The sequence below is a fragment of the Pleurodeles waltl genome, chromosome 3_1, assembly GCF_031143425.1.
Source record: "Pleurodeles waltl isolate 20211129_DDA chromosome 3_1, aPleWal1.hap1.20221129, whole genome shotgun sequence".
Taxonomy (NCBI): Eukaryota; Metazoa; Chordata; class Amphibia; order Caudata; family Salamandridae; genus Pleurodeles; species Pleurodeles waltl.
The window spans coordinates 1,825,644,918-1,825,663,088 of NC_090440.1; the positions used below are offsets into that span (position 1 = coordinate 1,825,644,918).

Below are 18,171 nucleotides of genomic sequence, written 5' to 3' on the forward strand. Positions count from 1 at the left end.
TAACAGATCTGGTCTGTTTGGCAGTTTGATATGAGGTACTACTGAAAAGTCTAGTAGTGTTGTGTACCAAGGTTGCCTTGCCCATGTTGGTGCTATTAGTATGAGTTTGTTTTGACTCAACTTGTTTACTAGATATGGAAGAAGTGGGAGAGGGGGAAAAGCGTACGCAAATATCCCTGACCAGTTCATCCATAGTGCATTGCCCTGAGACTGATGTTGTGGGTACCTGGATGCGAAGTATTGGCATTTTGAGTTTTCTTTTGTTGCAAATAGATCTATTTGTGGCGTTCCCCACATTCTGAAGTAAGTGTTCAGTATTTGGGGGTGAATTTCCCATTCGTGGATCTGTTGGTGATCCCTAGAGAGATTGTCTGCTAACTGATTCTGAATCCCTGGAATAAATTGTGCTATTAGGCGAATGTGGTTGTGAATCGCCCAATGCCATATTTTTTGTGTTAGGAGACACAACTGTGTCGAGTGTGTTCCTCCCTGTTTGTTTAGGTAATACATTGTTGTCATGTTGTCTGTTTTGACAAGAGTGTATTTGTGGGTTATTATGGGTTGAAATGCTTTCAGAGCTAGAAATACAGCTAACAGTTCTAAGTGGTTTATATGAAACTGTTTTTGCTGAATGTCCCATTGTCCTTGGATGCTGTGCTGATTGAGGTGTGCTCCCCACCCTGTCATGGATGCATCTGTCATTATTACGTATTGTGGCACTGGGTCTTGAAAAGGCCGCCCTTGGTTTAAATTTATACTGTTCCACCATTGAAGCGAGATGTATGTTTGGCGGTCTATCAACACCAGATCTAGAAGTTGACCCTGTGCCTGTGACCACTGTGATGCTAGGCACTGTTGTAAGGGCCGCATGTGCAACCTTGTGTTTGGGACAATGGCTATTCATGAGGACATCACGCCTAGGAGTTTCATTACTAATTTGACCTGTATCTTTTGGTTTGGATACATGGCTTGTATGACATTTTGGAATGTTTGAACTCTTTGTGGACTTGGAGTGGCAATTCCTTTTACTGTGTTGATTGTTGCTCCTAGGTATTGCTGTGTTTGACACGGCAGAAGGTGTGACTTTGAGTAATTGATTGAGAAACATAGTTTGTGTAGGGTTTCTATGACGTAATTTGTGTGTTGTGAACACTGTTTTTGCGTGTTGGTTTTGATTAGCCAATCGTCTAGGTACGGGAACACATGTATTTGCTGCCTTCTGATATGTGCAGCTACTACTGCTAGACATTTTGTAAAAACTCTTGGCGCAGTTGTTATTCCGAATGGCAACACTTTGAATTGGTAATGTATCCCTTGGAATACAAACCATAGGTACTTCCTGTGTGAAGGATGTATTGGTATATGGAAATATGCATCCTTTAGATCCAGTGTTGTCATGTAGTCTTGTTGTTTGAGCAGTGGGATTACTTCTTGTAATGTAACCATGTGAAAATGGTCTGATTTGATGTATGTATTTAATATTCTGAGATCTAGTATAGGTCTTAGAGTTTTGTCTTTTTTGGGTATCAGAAAGTACAGTGAGTAAACTCCTGTGTTTAGTTCTTGTTTTGGTACTAATTCTATTGCTTCTTTTTGGAGCAATGCTTGAACTTCTAATCCTAGAAGATTTATATGTTGTTTCGACATACTGTGTGTTTTCGGTGGGACTGTTGGAGGGAATTCGCGAAATTCTATGCAATAACCATGCTGGATAATTGCTAGTACCCAAGTATCTGTTGTTATCTCCTCCCAATGTTTGTAAAATTGGCTTAATCTTCCCCCCACAGGTGTTATGTGATGGGGATGTGTGACTTGTGAGTCACTGCTTATTTTGAGGACTTTTGGGGCTTTGGAATTTTCCTCTACTTCTTTGGAATTGTCCCCCTCTATATTGCCCCCGAAAACATCCCCGCTGATATTGGCTTTGGTAAGTGGGCCTTGTTTGTGATGTTGTGGTTTCTGTCCCCTAAAAGGTGTTTTGCGAAAGGTGCCTCTGCTCTGCGGGGAGTAGAGCGCGCCCATGGCTTTTGCCGTATCAGTGTCTTTCTTGAGTTTCTCAATAGCAGTGTCGACTTCCGGCCCAAACAACTGCTGTTCATTAAATGGCATATTTAGCACGGCTTGTTGAATTTCCGGCTTGAAACCTGACGTGCGGAGCCATGCGTGCCTTCTTATTGTTATTGCAGTATTTACTGTCCTTGCAGCCGTATCTGCTGCATCCATTGAAGACCGTATCTGATTATTAGAGATACTTTGTCCTTCTTCCACCACTTGTTGTGCTCTTTTTTGGAACTCCTTGGGTAAGTGTTCTATCAAATGTTGCATCTCATCCCAGTGAGCTCCGTCATATCTTGCCAAAAGCGCTTGTGAATTGGCGATGCGCCATTGGTTTGCTGCTTGTGCTGCAACCCTTTTGCCCGCAGCATCAAATTTGCGACTCTCTTTGTCTGGAGGTGGTGCGTCTCCCGAGGTATGAGAGTTTGCTCTCTTACGAGCTGCCCGACAACTACTGAGTCTGGAGTTAACTGCGTTGTAATATAAACAGGATCTGTTGGCGGTGGCTTGTACTTTTTCTCCACCCTTGGAGTTATGGCTCGGCCTTTAACAGGATCCTGAAAGATTTGTTTTGAATGTTTTAGCATTCCTGGGAGCATAGGTAGTCTTTGGTACTGGCTATGAGTGGAGGTTAGCGTGTTAAACAAGAAGTCATCCTCAATTGGTTCTGAATGCAAGGTGACGTTATGGAAAGCAGCTGCCCTTGCGATCACCTGGGTGTAAGATGTACTGTCCTCAGGAGGGGGCGGCCTGGTAGGGTACGAGTCTGGGCTGTTGTCCGATACTGGAGCATCGTAAAGGTCCCATGCATCGGGATCATCTTGACTCATGGCAATATGAGTCGGGGAGTGCATCAGTGCAGGAGTTGCTACTGGTGATGTGTGCACTGATGGTGGTGGAGAAGGTGGTGGAGTTGTTTTCTTTGCCACCTTTGCCTGTGGCTCCTTGTCCTTTTCGTGAAAGGCAAGTTTTCTTTTTGTTTTAATTGGAGGAAGAGTGGTTATCTTCCCTGTGTCTTGATGAATGTGGAGCCTCCTTGAGTATAGTCTGGCTCTACAGCTTGTAGTTCCTCTCCAAATCTATGTTTTTTCATTTGTGAGGCTAATCCTTGGTCCTCTGTATAGGAACCTGTTCTCGGCTCCGAGGCTGGATGTTTCGGAACCGAAACTTTTTCGGAGGTCTTTTTAGGCTCCGAAGAAACCTTTGTAATTTTCGGCGTGGTGGTGTCTTGGTGCCGAATTTGTTCGGTGCCGCTGTCACGGTGCCGAAATTTCTCAGAGCCGATGTCTCGGGTCCGAGATTGCTGTGTGGCGGTATCTCGACCGGAGTCGGATGACTTCGACACCAGCGTGCCCTTTTTCGGTGCCGCTTTTTTGGGTTAAGCCATGGCCTGTTGGCGGTGGCGTCCCCTGGGCTCTTGTTGACTTCTTGTGAGTCTTATGTTTCGACGTCTTACTCACGGTTTTCGGCGTTTCTTCGGCCTCGAGCTCTTCCGAGTCCGATTCGTGGATAGAGAAAGCTTCCTCTTCTTCCTCGAAACGCTCTTGTTCTGTCGGCGTCGACGCCATCTGCAGTCTTCTGGCTCTTCGGTCTCTTAACGTCTTTCTGGACCGAAACGCTCGACAGGCCTCACAAGTATCTTCCTTGTGCTCTGGGGACAAGCACAAGTTACAGACCAGATGCTGATCGGTATACGGATACTTGTTATGGCATTTTGGACAGAAGCGGAATGGGGTCCGTTCCATCAGCCTTGAATTCACACGTGGCCGGGCCGACCAGGCCCAGACGGGGGATCGAAAAAACCCCAAAGGGCCACCGGAACTCTTCTAAATTCGGTGTCGATCTGTTGTAACTAACCCGATACCGAACACAAACAATACCGACGTTTTTTCCGAGATTCAAACTAACTTTCCGACCCGAAACACAGAGCGAAAAGGAACACGTCTGAACCCGATGGCAGAAAAAAACCAATCTAAGATGGAGTCGACGCCCATGCGCAATGGGGTCGAAATGGGAGGAGTCCCTCGGTCTCGTGACTCGAAAAGACTTCTTCGAAGAAAAACAACTTGTAACACTCCGAGCACAACACCAGATGGCGGGATGTGCACAGCATGTGCATCTGCAGCTAAACATGCCATTGAACACATATATATATATATATATATGTGTGTGTATATGTTGTTTCTGTGCTTGGCATGTTCGTGGCTCTTGGGTGGGTTGTTATACTAGATATCTATGAATTCCTGCTCTCATCTTATCACACTTATCTACTCATCACTCTTATGTCATGTCTCTATCAAACTACCCTCCATTCTCACTCTGACTCATCCCAAATCCCTTCTACCACTTTCATCTCCTAAATATCTCTGCCTAAGCTCTTCCCTCCACTTCCACATCTAACTCACCAAACCTCACTCTACCTCTGTGACCTCCCACACAACCCTACTAAATTCTCCTGCATTCATCTCATCTCCCTAACCCTTCCACATACTCTTCCCCATCCGCCCCCCTTTACTTATCCCAAGCCTTTGGGTTGAGTAAATGAAGGCTATACTCCCAATTAACACTTCTGGATTTCTTTCCTCCTCCACCCCTCCATTACTCCAGTCAATCTAACTAACAAACTCTCATATCCGCGGCTCAAATTAACTCATAATAATACTAAAACTGTACTCATTATTTAACGATACTAATCCATCACTAATTCTTGTTGGGTTCTGGAGTAGCGTGCTACTCATCGAAAAGCGCTTCGACGCCTCTTCAGGGGTAGTAAGCGCTATATAAATACGATTACAATACAATACAATACAATACATAGGCGAGACCTCCTGGCTTTGCCAATGCTTGTTGCTATTCTTCCTTTACTATGAATATGCTTTTGGTAAAAAGAGATCATAAGGAAACATCCACATACTTTGTTTTTAAGCCATGAATAACATGCCAATAAAAATAATCTCGCAAAGTGACAAATATTCATAAAAAGCCCAACAACAAAAGTGATAACTTGCCACATAGTTACTCAGTACAAGAAACAATGTGTGCAATCTAAACAAATACCTGCTTGACAGCAAAGTCACAGGTGATTCAATACTAGTCTTACAAGATTTGCCACCTAAGTATTTTCGTGCTGTAGTTTTATAATTAGCCCATCCTGTAACCTGACACAAACTGTGGAGACCCGGAAGTAAATGTGAGGTGTTAAGCAATTGTATTCACCTTTCCATTAGCCCGGTTTATTTTTGAGATGTTGTCAGCAATAATGTTCTTTTCTTCCAGTGCATCTGTGAGCTTCTTGTACTTGGGGTTCTTGCCGATTTCTAAGTAATCTCCTTGGAAAGACTGTCCAACGCTGTAGAAGAAAAGGCAACCTTTATTAAAAAAGCATGACAAGGTAATGTGCCACCAAATTAAATAATTTACAAAATATATTTATTTTGAATAACGGATGCAAATAAATTGTATTGGGCTTAGATTCCATTAGAGAGAGTTTGACATTTTGGAATAAACTAATTTACTAACATCGTCAATTGTCACCAATAAAACACTTGCAGCAAATCAAGCTCTAAGCAGTTGGGATATAGAAAAGACCTTGATAAAGGAAGGTACCTGCACTGCTTTAACTTCTGAATAAGTCATGTTTCTCATTATCATTCAGAATTAGTACATGAACAAAAACAATGTCCAGAATATCACTAAACTGAGTGAACGATTCTGCACAGACGATATATCGATCTCGACTGCCTCTTAACCATTTATTATGCAACTGACCGATTCATCTCAACTACATTTTTTATGTTTCAATTCTTTAAGTCTAAGAGTATTTTATATTAAAAAAAAATATGATTGGTGCACTTCTCCTCTTGGAACAGAAAGCATCAACACTTCAAACTAATGAATACCCCCCTCCAACTCCCAGTCCCAGTTGTGTTTTAAGTATTCTTCTGTTGAGTTCCCTTGTGACTCCTCGGGTAGCATCCTTAGTACTTTCAAATAGCTGGCATAGTTGAATCTTCTATAGTCTGTTACTAAGAAATTTTAGAAAGGTGGGCAATCTGTCTCAAAGTTGTCTGACTGACAAATCTATGTGACTATTCTTTTTTCCATTCTCCGCAGATCCACAGTCGTATATTCCAATCTTCCACTTTTGGAGCCTTAGTTTTCCCCAATTATGGTGGTAATTGTTTGCTGTGCTGCTGTTTACCCCTGTGGGAGGGAAGACTTGCTTGTTTGGAAGGTCTAATAGTATGTATACTGGGTGACATAGTTTAAATCTCTTCAACTGCACTTAGTGCTTTGCACCAATAATCCTGCAGTGTTAGATACTTCTGCAAAACATCTACCAGAGTTCCTGTGCTGCCATGTCCTCAGCGCCTCACCGGCACTTATCTGACCTGTTCATGTTCCATCTGCGTAGCTTTGCCGGTGTGACATAAGATAGCTTCTTACCCTGCTGTATTCCATGCCGTCCTACTGTACGCGTCTTTCTCTTCCACCTTCAAAACAGATCTTCCAAGTTTGCCCTTTCAACTTATTTGGCCAGCAGACTGCTTTTGTGAGTGCACATTCATCAAGAGTCTATAGAGTTCAACCATCAGTCAGTGCTCACTTTTAGTGAAAAACTATTTTTCAATTTTAGAAAGGTTACTACAGACTATTGGTCCAATCACAGTTTGCAAAACTTAATAGTGTATTAAATATTATCAAATGTTTCAGATTCTGACAAGTCATATATTGATTTCAGTAGCTCAAAATACCTTATACCTTTCCTTGTAGGAGAGTTCCCCCACTCTAACGAATCCCTTCACTTCCCAGGTGTTGAAACCAGTCAGATCCTTAGCAGGAGTTTACCACAATGAGGGACAACAATGAAGGGACAGGTGGAAAGCCCCAACCTGATGGCCACCCTATCTCAGATTTTGCAGCTAGTGACATGTAAATTCCCACCCCTCCAGTAGCACTGTGTAACCACAACTGCTTCCAGATAGATCGTTCTGGCGTTTCTAGATTGAAGGAGCAGCCCTTTACCTCTGACTCCAATCTAGCCCATTCAATTACATACCACAATTGTGCAGCTTGATAGCAAGCATCACACCAGGTCTCGTATACCCCTTTACCAAGTGGGTGTGAATGATAGTTTCTTATAGATGTGTGGCCATTTACTACTCAGGTGAAGTTATTAAAAGTTTTTAGAAACTGTTGGTGATCCAGCCCAGCAAAAAAGGAAATTGTTTTCTTGAATCCCTTAATGATGTCTTGTGGCAACATTCTAGTTTGTGGCTGGTCTAGATTTATCTCAAAGTTTTATATTTCCCTGTATCGAGCCATTTCTTCTACAGTGCTGGAAGTCAGCTCTGAGTCAGATAGAACAAATATAGCATATTCTTCATATAGTGGCAAATGTATTTTCATTTTCATCTGGATACCTTTTATTTCTTAATTATTGCATATACATTCCATACATGCCTTCATAACTACTGTAAACAGCTGGGAGCGGGGATATCTTTGCCTTGCCTCTCTCGTGACTGGTAGAGGAGAGGACAAGTATCTAATCGCTCTAAACCTTTTTCCTGGGATCCATTAACCAACCATTATCCAGCTGCCACATCTGAGCAACAGCTGACCCCCCCCCAACTTCCCAATTAACTTGATCATTTGCCTTTTTGGTGTCTAAATACAGTAACAGAGCCTGTACTTTATTTTTGAATACAATTGATGGTATGGGATATCTTTTTAGTGTTGTCTCAGCATCATCTTCCATTTATAAACCCTGCTTGGTCAAAGTCCACAGAGGAGGCAAAATGTAGCTCAATGTATCAGCTAGTGTACTGGTGAAACCTTCTGCATGAAAATTTAGGAGGGATAGTAGATTATACAATGCACTAGGTGTGGGGTCGCACCCTGGTGTAGGGGACAAGAGAGATTACTGCACTGATTTATGGACTGTGCCCTTTACTGTTATGGAAATGTATAGTTCAACCAGAATTGGGAAAGGATGTACAGAACATTTTTCTAAAATAAAGAGCTACAGCTGTCCAAAGCCAGGGAGTTTCCTTATTTCAATTTGGCAATGCCCGCAACTAACAACTCTGCTTTTGTTGGATGTTCCACTTGTTATGCAATTGTGTAAATCAGTGTATAGAAAATGTTACATAAGACAAAGGGGACTACAATGTGTAGGATTCACGTTATCCATACTGGTAGAAATGCTTGGTCTGGGGAAAAATAAATGTAACTTTCAGAATGAACACAGTGGTTAGTGTTGACTTTACTAATAAATTATTTCTACTCAAATATACCCTTTTTAGCAAAATTAGGATGAGCAATGACTGGGAAAAAAAACAATATCTTTCTATCCGGAACTATACAGTTTGCATGCAGTTCATAGCTCACTGTGCTAGATTATGATTGTAGCTTATAAACTGCTTAACAAAATGATCTGTGACTAAAGCAGCATCCCACTGAACACTGTCCATAAAATACTGTTCCGTGATCTGCATAGTACACAGTCTTTGCAGAGGGCATATTAACAACCTGTGCTACCTTAGATGAGTGAAAACTGCCACTAGACAAAACTCAGATCCCTCACCAGCAGGTACATTCATCACCAGAGTTATTGAGGCACTTTTATTGTTGCCTGAAACTGCTGAATGTAAAAGGAACTCTGCATTGCTTTTTAAACTGCTGCACTACTACAAAACCGGCTCCCAGTAACAAAAGAGGCCTGGGCCATCAATGTTATTGTACGCACTGTAAGCATCTTAAAACCAAGAAAGGCAAATGTTGAACTGTATTGAAGGCTCCCTTGCCTCTGTTTTTATTTCTTTGCTTTTGCATTTTTTTAAATTCAAAAATAGAGCATTAATTTCCACAGGGCAGTAGAAGGTCTCTTTCAAGCAATGGTGTTATCATTCTGTGTATGCAGTTGATTTACAACACAGCTTAGTATTATTCTTTTTTTTTTATTGTGGGAAAACTATGTTTTCTTGTCATTGAAATGCATTAACTGACCCATAAGGCTACGGATGCAGTGAGCAGGAACTCTTTGCAGCAGTTGACTTACTCTTATTTCTTGACAATCCAACAGAGTTATCTTTCTTGGAGCAGTAAAAGCGCTTTCACCTTTCTCTTCCAGGGAGCACTGGAAAGCAGTGCTAGTGAAGCATTTGTCTACATTACTAAGGGGATGCATCCCAACAACACTGAGGGGCAGTGCAATCTAGTTATGGTGTCAAAAGGCATCCGATCAAATGTATTTCAGGTGAAGGGTAATTCTTGGAGTATTCCAAACCTCAAGTACCTGCCAGAAAAAAAAACTATGCAGGAGAACCCTGCTAATGGCTACTATGGAAAAGTAGGATATTTCTAATACACCATTGGGTGGGAACGCAAGGTCAGGATTTTGCTACAAGCAATAATCATGCCTCTGTGTATAACACTAGTTCTCTGCAAAAGTAGGACTAACTTGACAAGAAACCATCATTTCAACTTCTCCAATATCTGAAGCTCCAACACTGCAAACAAAAAACTAAGAAGCTAATGTCAACATCTTGCATTACACTTCCTCTTAAACCTCTCAGGTTTTCCATTAATGTCCCGATTTTAGCTTCGGGGAAATTTTAACTCTAGGGAATGTGCAACACACAAATGAAATCTGGACAAATAAAGCGCAACTTGGTGGCGAGCTTTCTCCTCAATTGAACGAGGCTAAAAACTGATCAACAATGCATTCATGCTGCATTTGGATAGCTTTCAACTGTAAACCTCCAGTGGACAATGATATACAGTTTCAATCTACTCGGATATGCCAAATCTACATGGGTGAGAAAAAGTAGAACTGATCATAACTCGACAGATCAGAAATGATGCTTGTTCTGATGGTTCTCAAAAAACAGTGACTATCAAAGATCTGAGAAATGTTAACATCTCAAATAATAACAACTAATATTTCCCTGTTAGGATGTCATCGAAACATGTCTGTCTCCTGATTCGTGGCAAGTGGCTTCCATTGTACTTACCCATAAACCATGCTAGGATAACCAACTATGATACGCTTACTGTTTCATAACTCTGATGAACATGGAGAACAAAAAGTTTCCCAACATTCTGCCCACATATCTGCCTACTGTTGTGTTTGGGGCTAGTCATATTAATCAACAATGATATTTATTGAATGAATTATTAAAGAAGTATACATCACAATTATTAGCCTTAAAACATTATGCAACCATTGGAAAACATTAATGGCAATATGAACAAATGGTGAAAAGGCATTTGACCCTGTGCAATGGAAATATCAATGGTTGGTAATGGCTCAACTCAAAATAATGTTACATTTTCTTTGAGGGTCACAGGTTCTGTAGATATACCACAGTGCATCAGTTACATGTCTGAGGACTCCCCATCTTCAAATTTAATGGGTAACTAGGCAAAAGTGCATCTATTTACTTCTTCTACTTGCCATTTTTATTAAATCCCTAGTCATCCCATCAAAGGGAAATACAAATCATTTAGCATGCCTTTTATTTAAAAAAAAAAATGATAACAGTTCAGCCATTAGTTACATTCTCGTCAATCTCAACAGTAATGGATTGACTGTTGATGTTATCAATACACCAAGTCATGACCTCACCACCGATGGAGGAGCTATCAACTTCGCAGGTTCAAAATCCGTTAACATGCCAAAGCTGGGGGAGGAGCTGTGAGGCTCAGGTCACAAAGCCACTCAAAAATATGCCAGAGTCGGTGCAGAGACCTAAGCAGCACGTGAGCTCAAAGGAAATCAAAAAGAAACATGCAGTCACAGTCTTTAGTGAAACCAAGACAGAGATTAGTTCACCCCAGTTTAAATACTTTCTGCCAGAAAAGCAGCTTCTAATCCCAGAACCGTATGATGTTTACAAGAGTCGTCAAATAGGAGTGAAGTCAAATAATACATTGTGGCCCGGGACTAAAAGGCACATAGAAAGTAACTTGCAGTAAACTTGGGGCTGGTTGGAATCTGATAAGAGATATATTACTTTCTTGACCAGTCACCAGCCTAAAATAGAGACATTCTCAAAATGTGGTGGCGCTGCTTTAACAAGTGATGTACACTTCAGCAGTGGTTTAAGCAGGCCAACACAAAGACAGTGCCTGAGCAGGACAAATCCAAAGGCCACTGCATTTGTATTTGCTGACAGCACAAGGCGTTGTTTAAGCCAGACCCAATGATAAATAAAAAAAAAAGTTAATATTCTAAGAGGTGCGAGTCCAAGTGTATTTCCGTATAAATTGCTAGTGTTAAGAACTGTGCCTATGGGTTGTCAGGGAGGGAGATTTTGGTGCCTTGCAAAGTAAGGCTTTCACGTCATCATAACCAGAAAAAAAAGGAAGAAAAGCAACCTAAAATCGAGGTAAAAAAATCACATTTCAAGAACTTATCTAAACAGAAAAAATGAATTGGTTGTAGTCATGTCAATACTGGAAACAAACATTAGCAAGTCAAATACCTGGATGCATAAGACAGCTTCTTCCCTTTGAAAAGCTCACTGGCTTCCAGCTTCTCTTCGTAGATCAGCTTCTTTTGATCAGTGAACTGGTCTCGGTATTTTTTACACTACACAAAGAGAACAAAGCCATGAAATAAACAAGTACTCATTTATTTTAGCTGCACAACAAAATATGGACTCTTCTACCTGAAAACCAGAATGTTCAATGATCTTCCCTGTGAAACAAATATAGGTAAACAAAATAATAGAATGGCCTTTACTCTTCAGTTAGGATTAAATAGACAAACATATTTCGAAGACTTAGATGTAGATAACAAAAACATATAGCACATGGAATGACAAACAGAAAGCAATGATACCTTCACATAATTAACCTACTACTTCTACTATGGACATTTCTACTGGTTCTACAAGAGCACTAAATGAGATGGGAAGCATACCATTATAGGACAAAAAGATTAGGTTACTTACCCTGTAAGCATCTGTTTGTGGCATGTACTGCTGTCGATTCATGTGTTCTGCGTACTTCTGCCATCTAGTGTTGGGTCTTGATGTATACAAGTTGTTTTTCTTCAAAAAAAGTCTTCTGAGCCACAAGGTAAAGTGACCCCTCCTCTCGGTGATGCCGCACATGGGCATCGACTACACTGTTAGATTGTCTTCCCGCAGTCGAGTGAGAATGGAGTGTGAATTTCCTTTGAATACGAACCTTAGGTATTTTCTGTGCGACGGATGTATTGGTATGTGGAAATACGAGTCTTTGAGATCTAAGGTTGTCATGTAATCTTGCTGCTTTAGCAATGGTAACACTTCCTGTAGCGTGACCATGTGAAAGTGTTCTGATTTGATGTATGTATTTAGTGTTCTGAGGTCTAGCATTGGTCTCAGTGTTTTGTCCTTCTTTGGTATTAGAAAGTACAGTGAGTAAACCCCTGTATTTGTTTGTGTATCTGGTACCAGTTCTATTGCGTTCTTTTGCAGTAATGCCTGAACTTCTATTTCTAGGAGGTCCGAATGTTGTTTTGATATATTCTGTGTTTTTGGTGGTATGTTTGGAGGGATTTGTAGAAATTCTATGCAATAACCATGTTGGATAATTGCTAAGACCCAAGTGTCTGTTGTTATTTTCTCCCACGCTTGGTAATACTGACTTATTCTTCCCCCCACTGGTGTTGTGTGGAGGGGATGAGTGAAGTGTGAGTCACTGTTTGGTTGTAGGTGTTTTGGGGCTTTGAAATTTTCCCCTGCTTCTAGGGAATTGTCCTCCTCTGTACTGGCCCCGAAAGCCTCCCCTTTGGTACTGTCCCTGGTAGGTGGACGGTGTTGAATGTGAGGTACTGGCTTGTGTGGCTTGACCCCGAAACCCCCCTCTAAAGGTTGACTTGCGGAAGGTGTTGAAAGTGCCTCTGCTCTGCGGGGAGTAGAGCGCGCCCATGGCTTTTGCAGTGTCAGTGTCCTTTTTTAGCTTCTCAATTGCCGTGTCCACTTAAGGTCCGAACAATTGTTGCTCATTGAATGGCATATTGAGCACCGCCTGCTGTATCTCTGGTTTAAAACCAGATGTTCGTAGCCACGCGTGCCTTCGTATGGTTACTGCTGTGTTAATTGTTCTTGCTGCTGTGTACGCTGCGTCCATAGAGGAGCGTATCTGGTTATTGGAGATGTTTTGGCCCTCCTCAACCACTTGTTTCGCCCTCTTTTGCAGTTCTGTGGGTAGATGCTCAATGAGGTGTTGCATCTCGTCCCAGTGGGCTCTGTCATATCGCGCTAGGAGCGCTTGAGAGTTAGCGATGCGCCACTGGTTTGCAGCCTGTACTGCGACCCTTTTACCGGCTGCATCGAACTTGCGGCTCTCCTTATCTGGGGGTGGTGCATCGCCCGATGTGTGAGAGTTTGCTCTCTTGCGAGCTGCCCCTACCACAACCGAATCTGGTGGCAGTTGAGGTGATGAAAGCTGGGTCTGTGGGAGGTGCTTTATATTTCTTTTCCACCCTCGGTGTTATTGCCCTACTCTTGACAGGCTCTTTGAATATGTCCTTTGCGTGCCTTAGCATTCCTGGGAGCATAGGCAGGCTTTGGTAGGTGCTGTGTGGAAGAGAGGGTGTTGAAGAGGAAGTCATCCTCGACAGGCTCCGAGTGTAGAGACACGTTGTGGAACTCTGCTGCTCTAGCCACCACTTGTGAATATGCTGTGCTGTCTTCTGGTGGTGAGGGCTTTGTAGGATACGCCTCTGGACTGTTGTCCGACACTGGGGCGTCGTATAAGTCCCAAGCATCTTGGTCCTGGTCACCTTGGCTTAAGGTGGTGTGAGCCGGTGAATGTGACGGAGTCTGTGCCGGTGAAATGTGAGCTACAGGTGGAGGAGAGGGTGGCGGAGTTACCTTCTTCACCAGTTTTGTTTGTGGTGCTTGTTCTTGTTGGAATTCAAGTCTCCTCTTCCTCCTAATAGGGGGAAGGGTGCTTATTTTCCCAGTTCCACTCTGTATAAAAATCCGTTTTTGAGTGTGGTCCACCTCGGTGGATTGTAATTCCTCCTCGAATCTATGCTTTCGCATTTGAGAGGACAGTGATTGTTCCTCTGAATAGGAACCGGTAGTTGGCTCGGTTGCGGGTCGTTTTGGCACCGAAACTATGTCCACGCTCTTTTTCGGCTCTGAGGCGACTTTTCTCTTTTTTGGATTCGAACCCTCTCGGCGTCGATCATCCTCAGTGCCGCTGTCTCTGCGTCGAGCAGCTTCGGCTCCGCCATCTTGGCGTCGATCTTTGCCGGCAGCACTATCTCGGTCCCGAGATGGCTGGGTGCCTGTGTCTCGACCCGAGTCGGACAATCTCGGCACTATTTCGGCCTTCTTCGGTGCCAATGGTCGGTCACCGATTTTATGGGTTGAGCCATGGCCTGATGGCAGTGGCGTCCCCTGGGCCTTGTCAGTTTTCTTATGTGCTATCTTCGACGTCTTACTCACTGTTTCATGGTCGTCGAATTCGTCCGAGTCCGATTCATGGATCGAGAAGGCTTCTACTTCTTCTTGTTCCTCGAATTCTCGGTGTCCTGTCGGCGTGGACGCCATTTGCACTCTTCTGGCTCGGCGGTCACAGAGCGTTTTTCGGGGCCGGAACGCACGACAGGCCTCACAAGTTTCTTCCCTGTGCTCGGGCGACAGGCACAGGTTACAGACCGAATGTTGGTCTGTATATGGGTATTTGTTGTGGCATTTAGGACAGAATCGGAACGGGGTCCGTTCCATCAGCGTCAATGTCACACGTGGTCAGGCCGACCAGGCCCCGACGGGGGATCGAAAACTACCCCGAAGGGCAACGGAGATGTTATCGTATCTATTCGATGTCGATGCTATCTAATCCGATCCCGAACGCAACAATACCTACGTAATTTTCCGATTTTAAGCTAACTTTCCGTTCCGAAACCCGGAGCGAAAGGAACACGTCCGAACCCGATGGCGGAAAGAAAACAAACGAAGATGGAGTCGACGCCCATGCGCAATGGAGACAAAGAGGAGGAGTCCCTCGGTCCCGTGACTCGAAAGACTTCTTCGAAGAAAAACAACTTGTAACACTCCGACCCAACACCAGATGGCGGGCTATGCACAACATGTGTATCTACAGCGACAGATGCCATCGAACATGGTGTTTCCTATATGTGGAGGTGAGAAAGTCACAAAAAGGTATTTAGTTTTACAAAAGTCTTTAGTTCTATCAATATAGTTCATTAACACTCCTTTAACATCCAACGTGTGTAGGGCTGTTTCTGCAACTGAACCAGGTTGAGGAAAGAAAACCGGTAACTCAACCAGTTGCTTCATATGAAAAGTGGAAACCACTTTTGGGAGAAATTTTGGGCTGGTACGAAGAACCCTGTCCTTATGTATTTGGAAAAAGGTTTCTCTAAGGTTAATGCCTCAAGCTCACTCTCAGTGAAGTAATTACTATAAAAAAAAAATAACCTACCTTCCAAAAGAGAAACTGGAATGGACGATTATATTAAGATTCAAATGGGGGTCCCATAAGTCTCATGAGTACAATATTAAGATTCCAAATTGCGCTGAATACATCCTAGGTGGCATTACCCTCTTAAGACTGTCCATAAATGTGTTAATAACTGGAATTTTGAATAATGATAAATGTTGTCTGTTTTGTAGATACACTGCTACAAGGTGCAATCGTACTGAAGTATGCGCTAGTCCACAAGTTTGTAAACAGAGCAAATAGCAAATAATATTTTGAATAGTTACATCAAACAGATCAATGTGTTTTGTTTGACAATACATAACAAACCTTTTCCATTTAGCAGCATAGCATGTTCTGGTTGTAGTTTAGTGTGCTTCCTTAAGAATGGTCATATATTCTGTAGGTAATTGTAAGTATCCAAACTTTATGATCTCAGGAGCCAAATTGCAAGATTAAGTTCTTTGGGATTTGGGTGCCTGATTTCTCCACGGTTCTAAGTGAGAAGGTTTGGGCGTGGAGTAAGCTTCTCTTATGGAACTACTGAAAGTTTGAGTAATATTGTGAACCATGGTTCAAGTGCCCAAGTAGGAGCCACAGAATGAGGGTGAGCTGACTGCCTGAGTTTCCTCACCACAAAGGGAGGGAGAGGTGGAAAAGTGTATGCAAATATCCATGACCAGCCCATCCATAGGGCATTGCCCTTGAAAAGAGGGTGTGGGAGCCTAGAGGTGAACACTGATGTTTATCCCCCTGGCAGCTGTATAATCCGCATTATTATACATTAACTTGCCCTCCTGTACAAGTTGTTGTCCTTTCTTTTTAAACTATTCTGGGAAATGTTGAATAAGATCTTCCATCTCGCCCCAGTGGGCTCCATCATATCTTGCCAACAGTCCTTGTGTGCTGGCAATTCTCCAGTCTTTGGCTGTTTGAACCCCTACCCTTTTGGCTGATGCATCGATAAGCTTACACTCTTTGTCTGGAGGAGGTGCATCCCCAGAAGTTTGAGCATTAGCCCGTTTGCAAGCATTGGAAATTACCAGAAAACCTGGAGAAATTTGAACTCTTATGTAAGCAGGATATGAAGGGGCTGGTTATTTTCATCAACCTTAGCTGTAATTACTCAAGCATAGACAGGGTCTTTAAAAATTTTGTCTGCATGCCTTGTCCTACCCTTTAACATGGGCAGGTATTGAGATGCCCTACTGGTGGACGAAACGGTTCCAAATAAGAAATCATCTTCTTTAGGGTCCTTATGCAATGAGACTTGGTGATACACAGTCGCCCTAGCTACCAACTCATTGAAGGATGTGGTGTCATCAGGTGGAGATGGGTTCACTGGGTATAAATCTGCATCTGTATCTGTATCTGTATCCCCAGGTGGGTCAATGTCATATGTGTCACAAGGGTCTAACGGTGACTGCTGTGTGTCATCATCCCTCCCCTGATCTTCTATGTAAGATTGTGGAGATCCTAATGGTGTTCCCTCCATTAAATCTTCTGCTTCTGAGAGTGCATGGTGAAGGAGGAGAAGGTGGTAAAGGTGAAGGTACTGGGCATAGCAATGTTTTTTTTCTTTTGAGGAGGTGGCTGTATATTAATAACCTCCTCAAATGTGTTTAGAGTGAGATGGTTTTGCAATAATCCAGCCATAATTTGGTTGAGTATGGATAGTATTTTGTTTCAGAACAAGCTTCACCGCCATAGTTTGTAAAATAGGCTCCAAGGTTGAAAGAAACACTTATTTTCGGTGACGAAATGGTAGATGCCGATGTTGTCGGGTTCAAAGGCAGCTTAGGTTGGGTCGATGCCGAAACCGTCGAAGCCAGTTTATGGGTGGTGTCTTTAGGCTTAGCCTTCAGTGCAGAGCTGGAAGACGGGGCATCCTTGGCAACTGTTCAGTGCCGACCATGGCCTGATGACAGTGGTGGGCTAGTAGCCTTATTTTCGGTTGAAGCTGAGTGTTTCTTAGCAGGTGTAATGTGGGCCTTTGTACTCACTGTGTGCTGCATCGATGGTACCTCTGGTGTCTGCACCCTGGTTTCGGTCTCAGACTTGGATCCGGAATCTGAAATGGACAACGCCTCCTCTTCTGCTGCAGAGGCCTCCTGAAACTCTTCCTGCAGCTTGATGTCCTGGAGACCGAAGATGTCTTGTGCCTCCTTGAGTTCTTTTCAATGGTTTTCTTTTCGACGATCTTACAGCATCTTCTTTGATTAAAATGATTGACAGGCCTCACAGTTCTCTTCGTTGTGATCGGGTGATAAACAAAGGTTACACACTGAGTGCAAGTCTGCATGGGGATATTTGGTGTGACACTTGGGACAAAAATGAAAAGGTGTCCAATCTTTTCTTTTTGGTATCGAAAGAAAACAACCGGGCAAAGCCCGAAGGTTGGGAGCCACGTTCACTGACCCTACGAAGAGTGGTTTGCGTCCCAAGTTCGCAGTATATGAATTGAACACAAACAAGAACAATACTGACGAGTATAGGATGGAATGCTGATCCGAAGGGAGCCCGAAACAGTCTCAAACAGAAGCACTGAAGAACAAACTCGAACCCGATGGCGAAAAGAAAATCTAACAATAAACTCGATGCCCATGGACCTAGAGGAGGGGTTACTTTACCTCGTGACTTAAGACTTCTTGTGGTGGAGAGAGAATC

General features: G+C 42.9%; 1 protein-coding gene across 3 annotated transcripts in view; it reads right to left on the reverse strand.

The window, feature by feature from the left end:
- The window catches only part of MYO1B (myosin IB), a 678,894-nt gene that overhangs the window by 83,789 nt on the left and 576,934 nt on the right, over positions 1–18,171 (reverse strand). For all 3 annotated transcript variants that reach the window (XM_069225875.1, XM_069225874.1, XM_069225873.1), the window contains 2 exons: positions 11,544–11,650; positions 5,272–5,404 (listed from right to left, as the gene is read on the reverse strand). In XM_069225875.1, the coding sequence (XP_069081976.1) occupies positions 5,272–5,404; positions 11,544–11,650 (240 nt within the window). The remainder of the gene's footprint in view (positions 1–5,271; positions 5,405–11,543; positions 11,651–18,171) is intronic.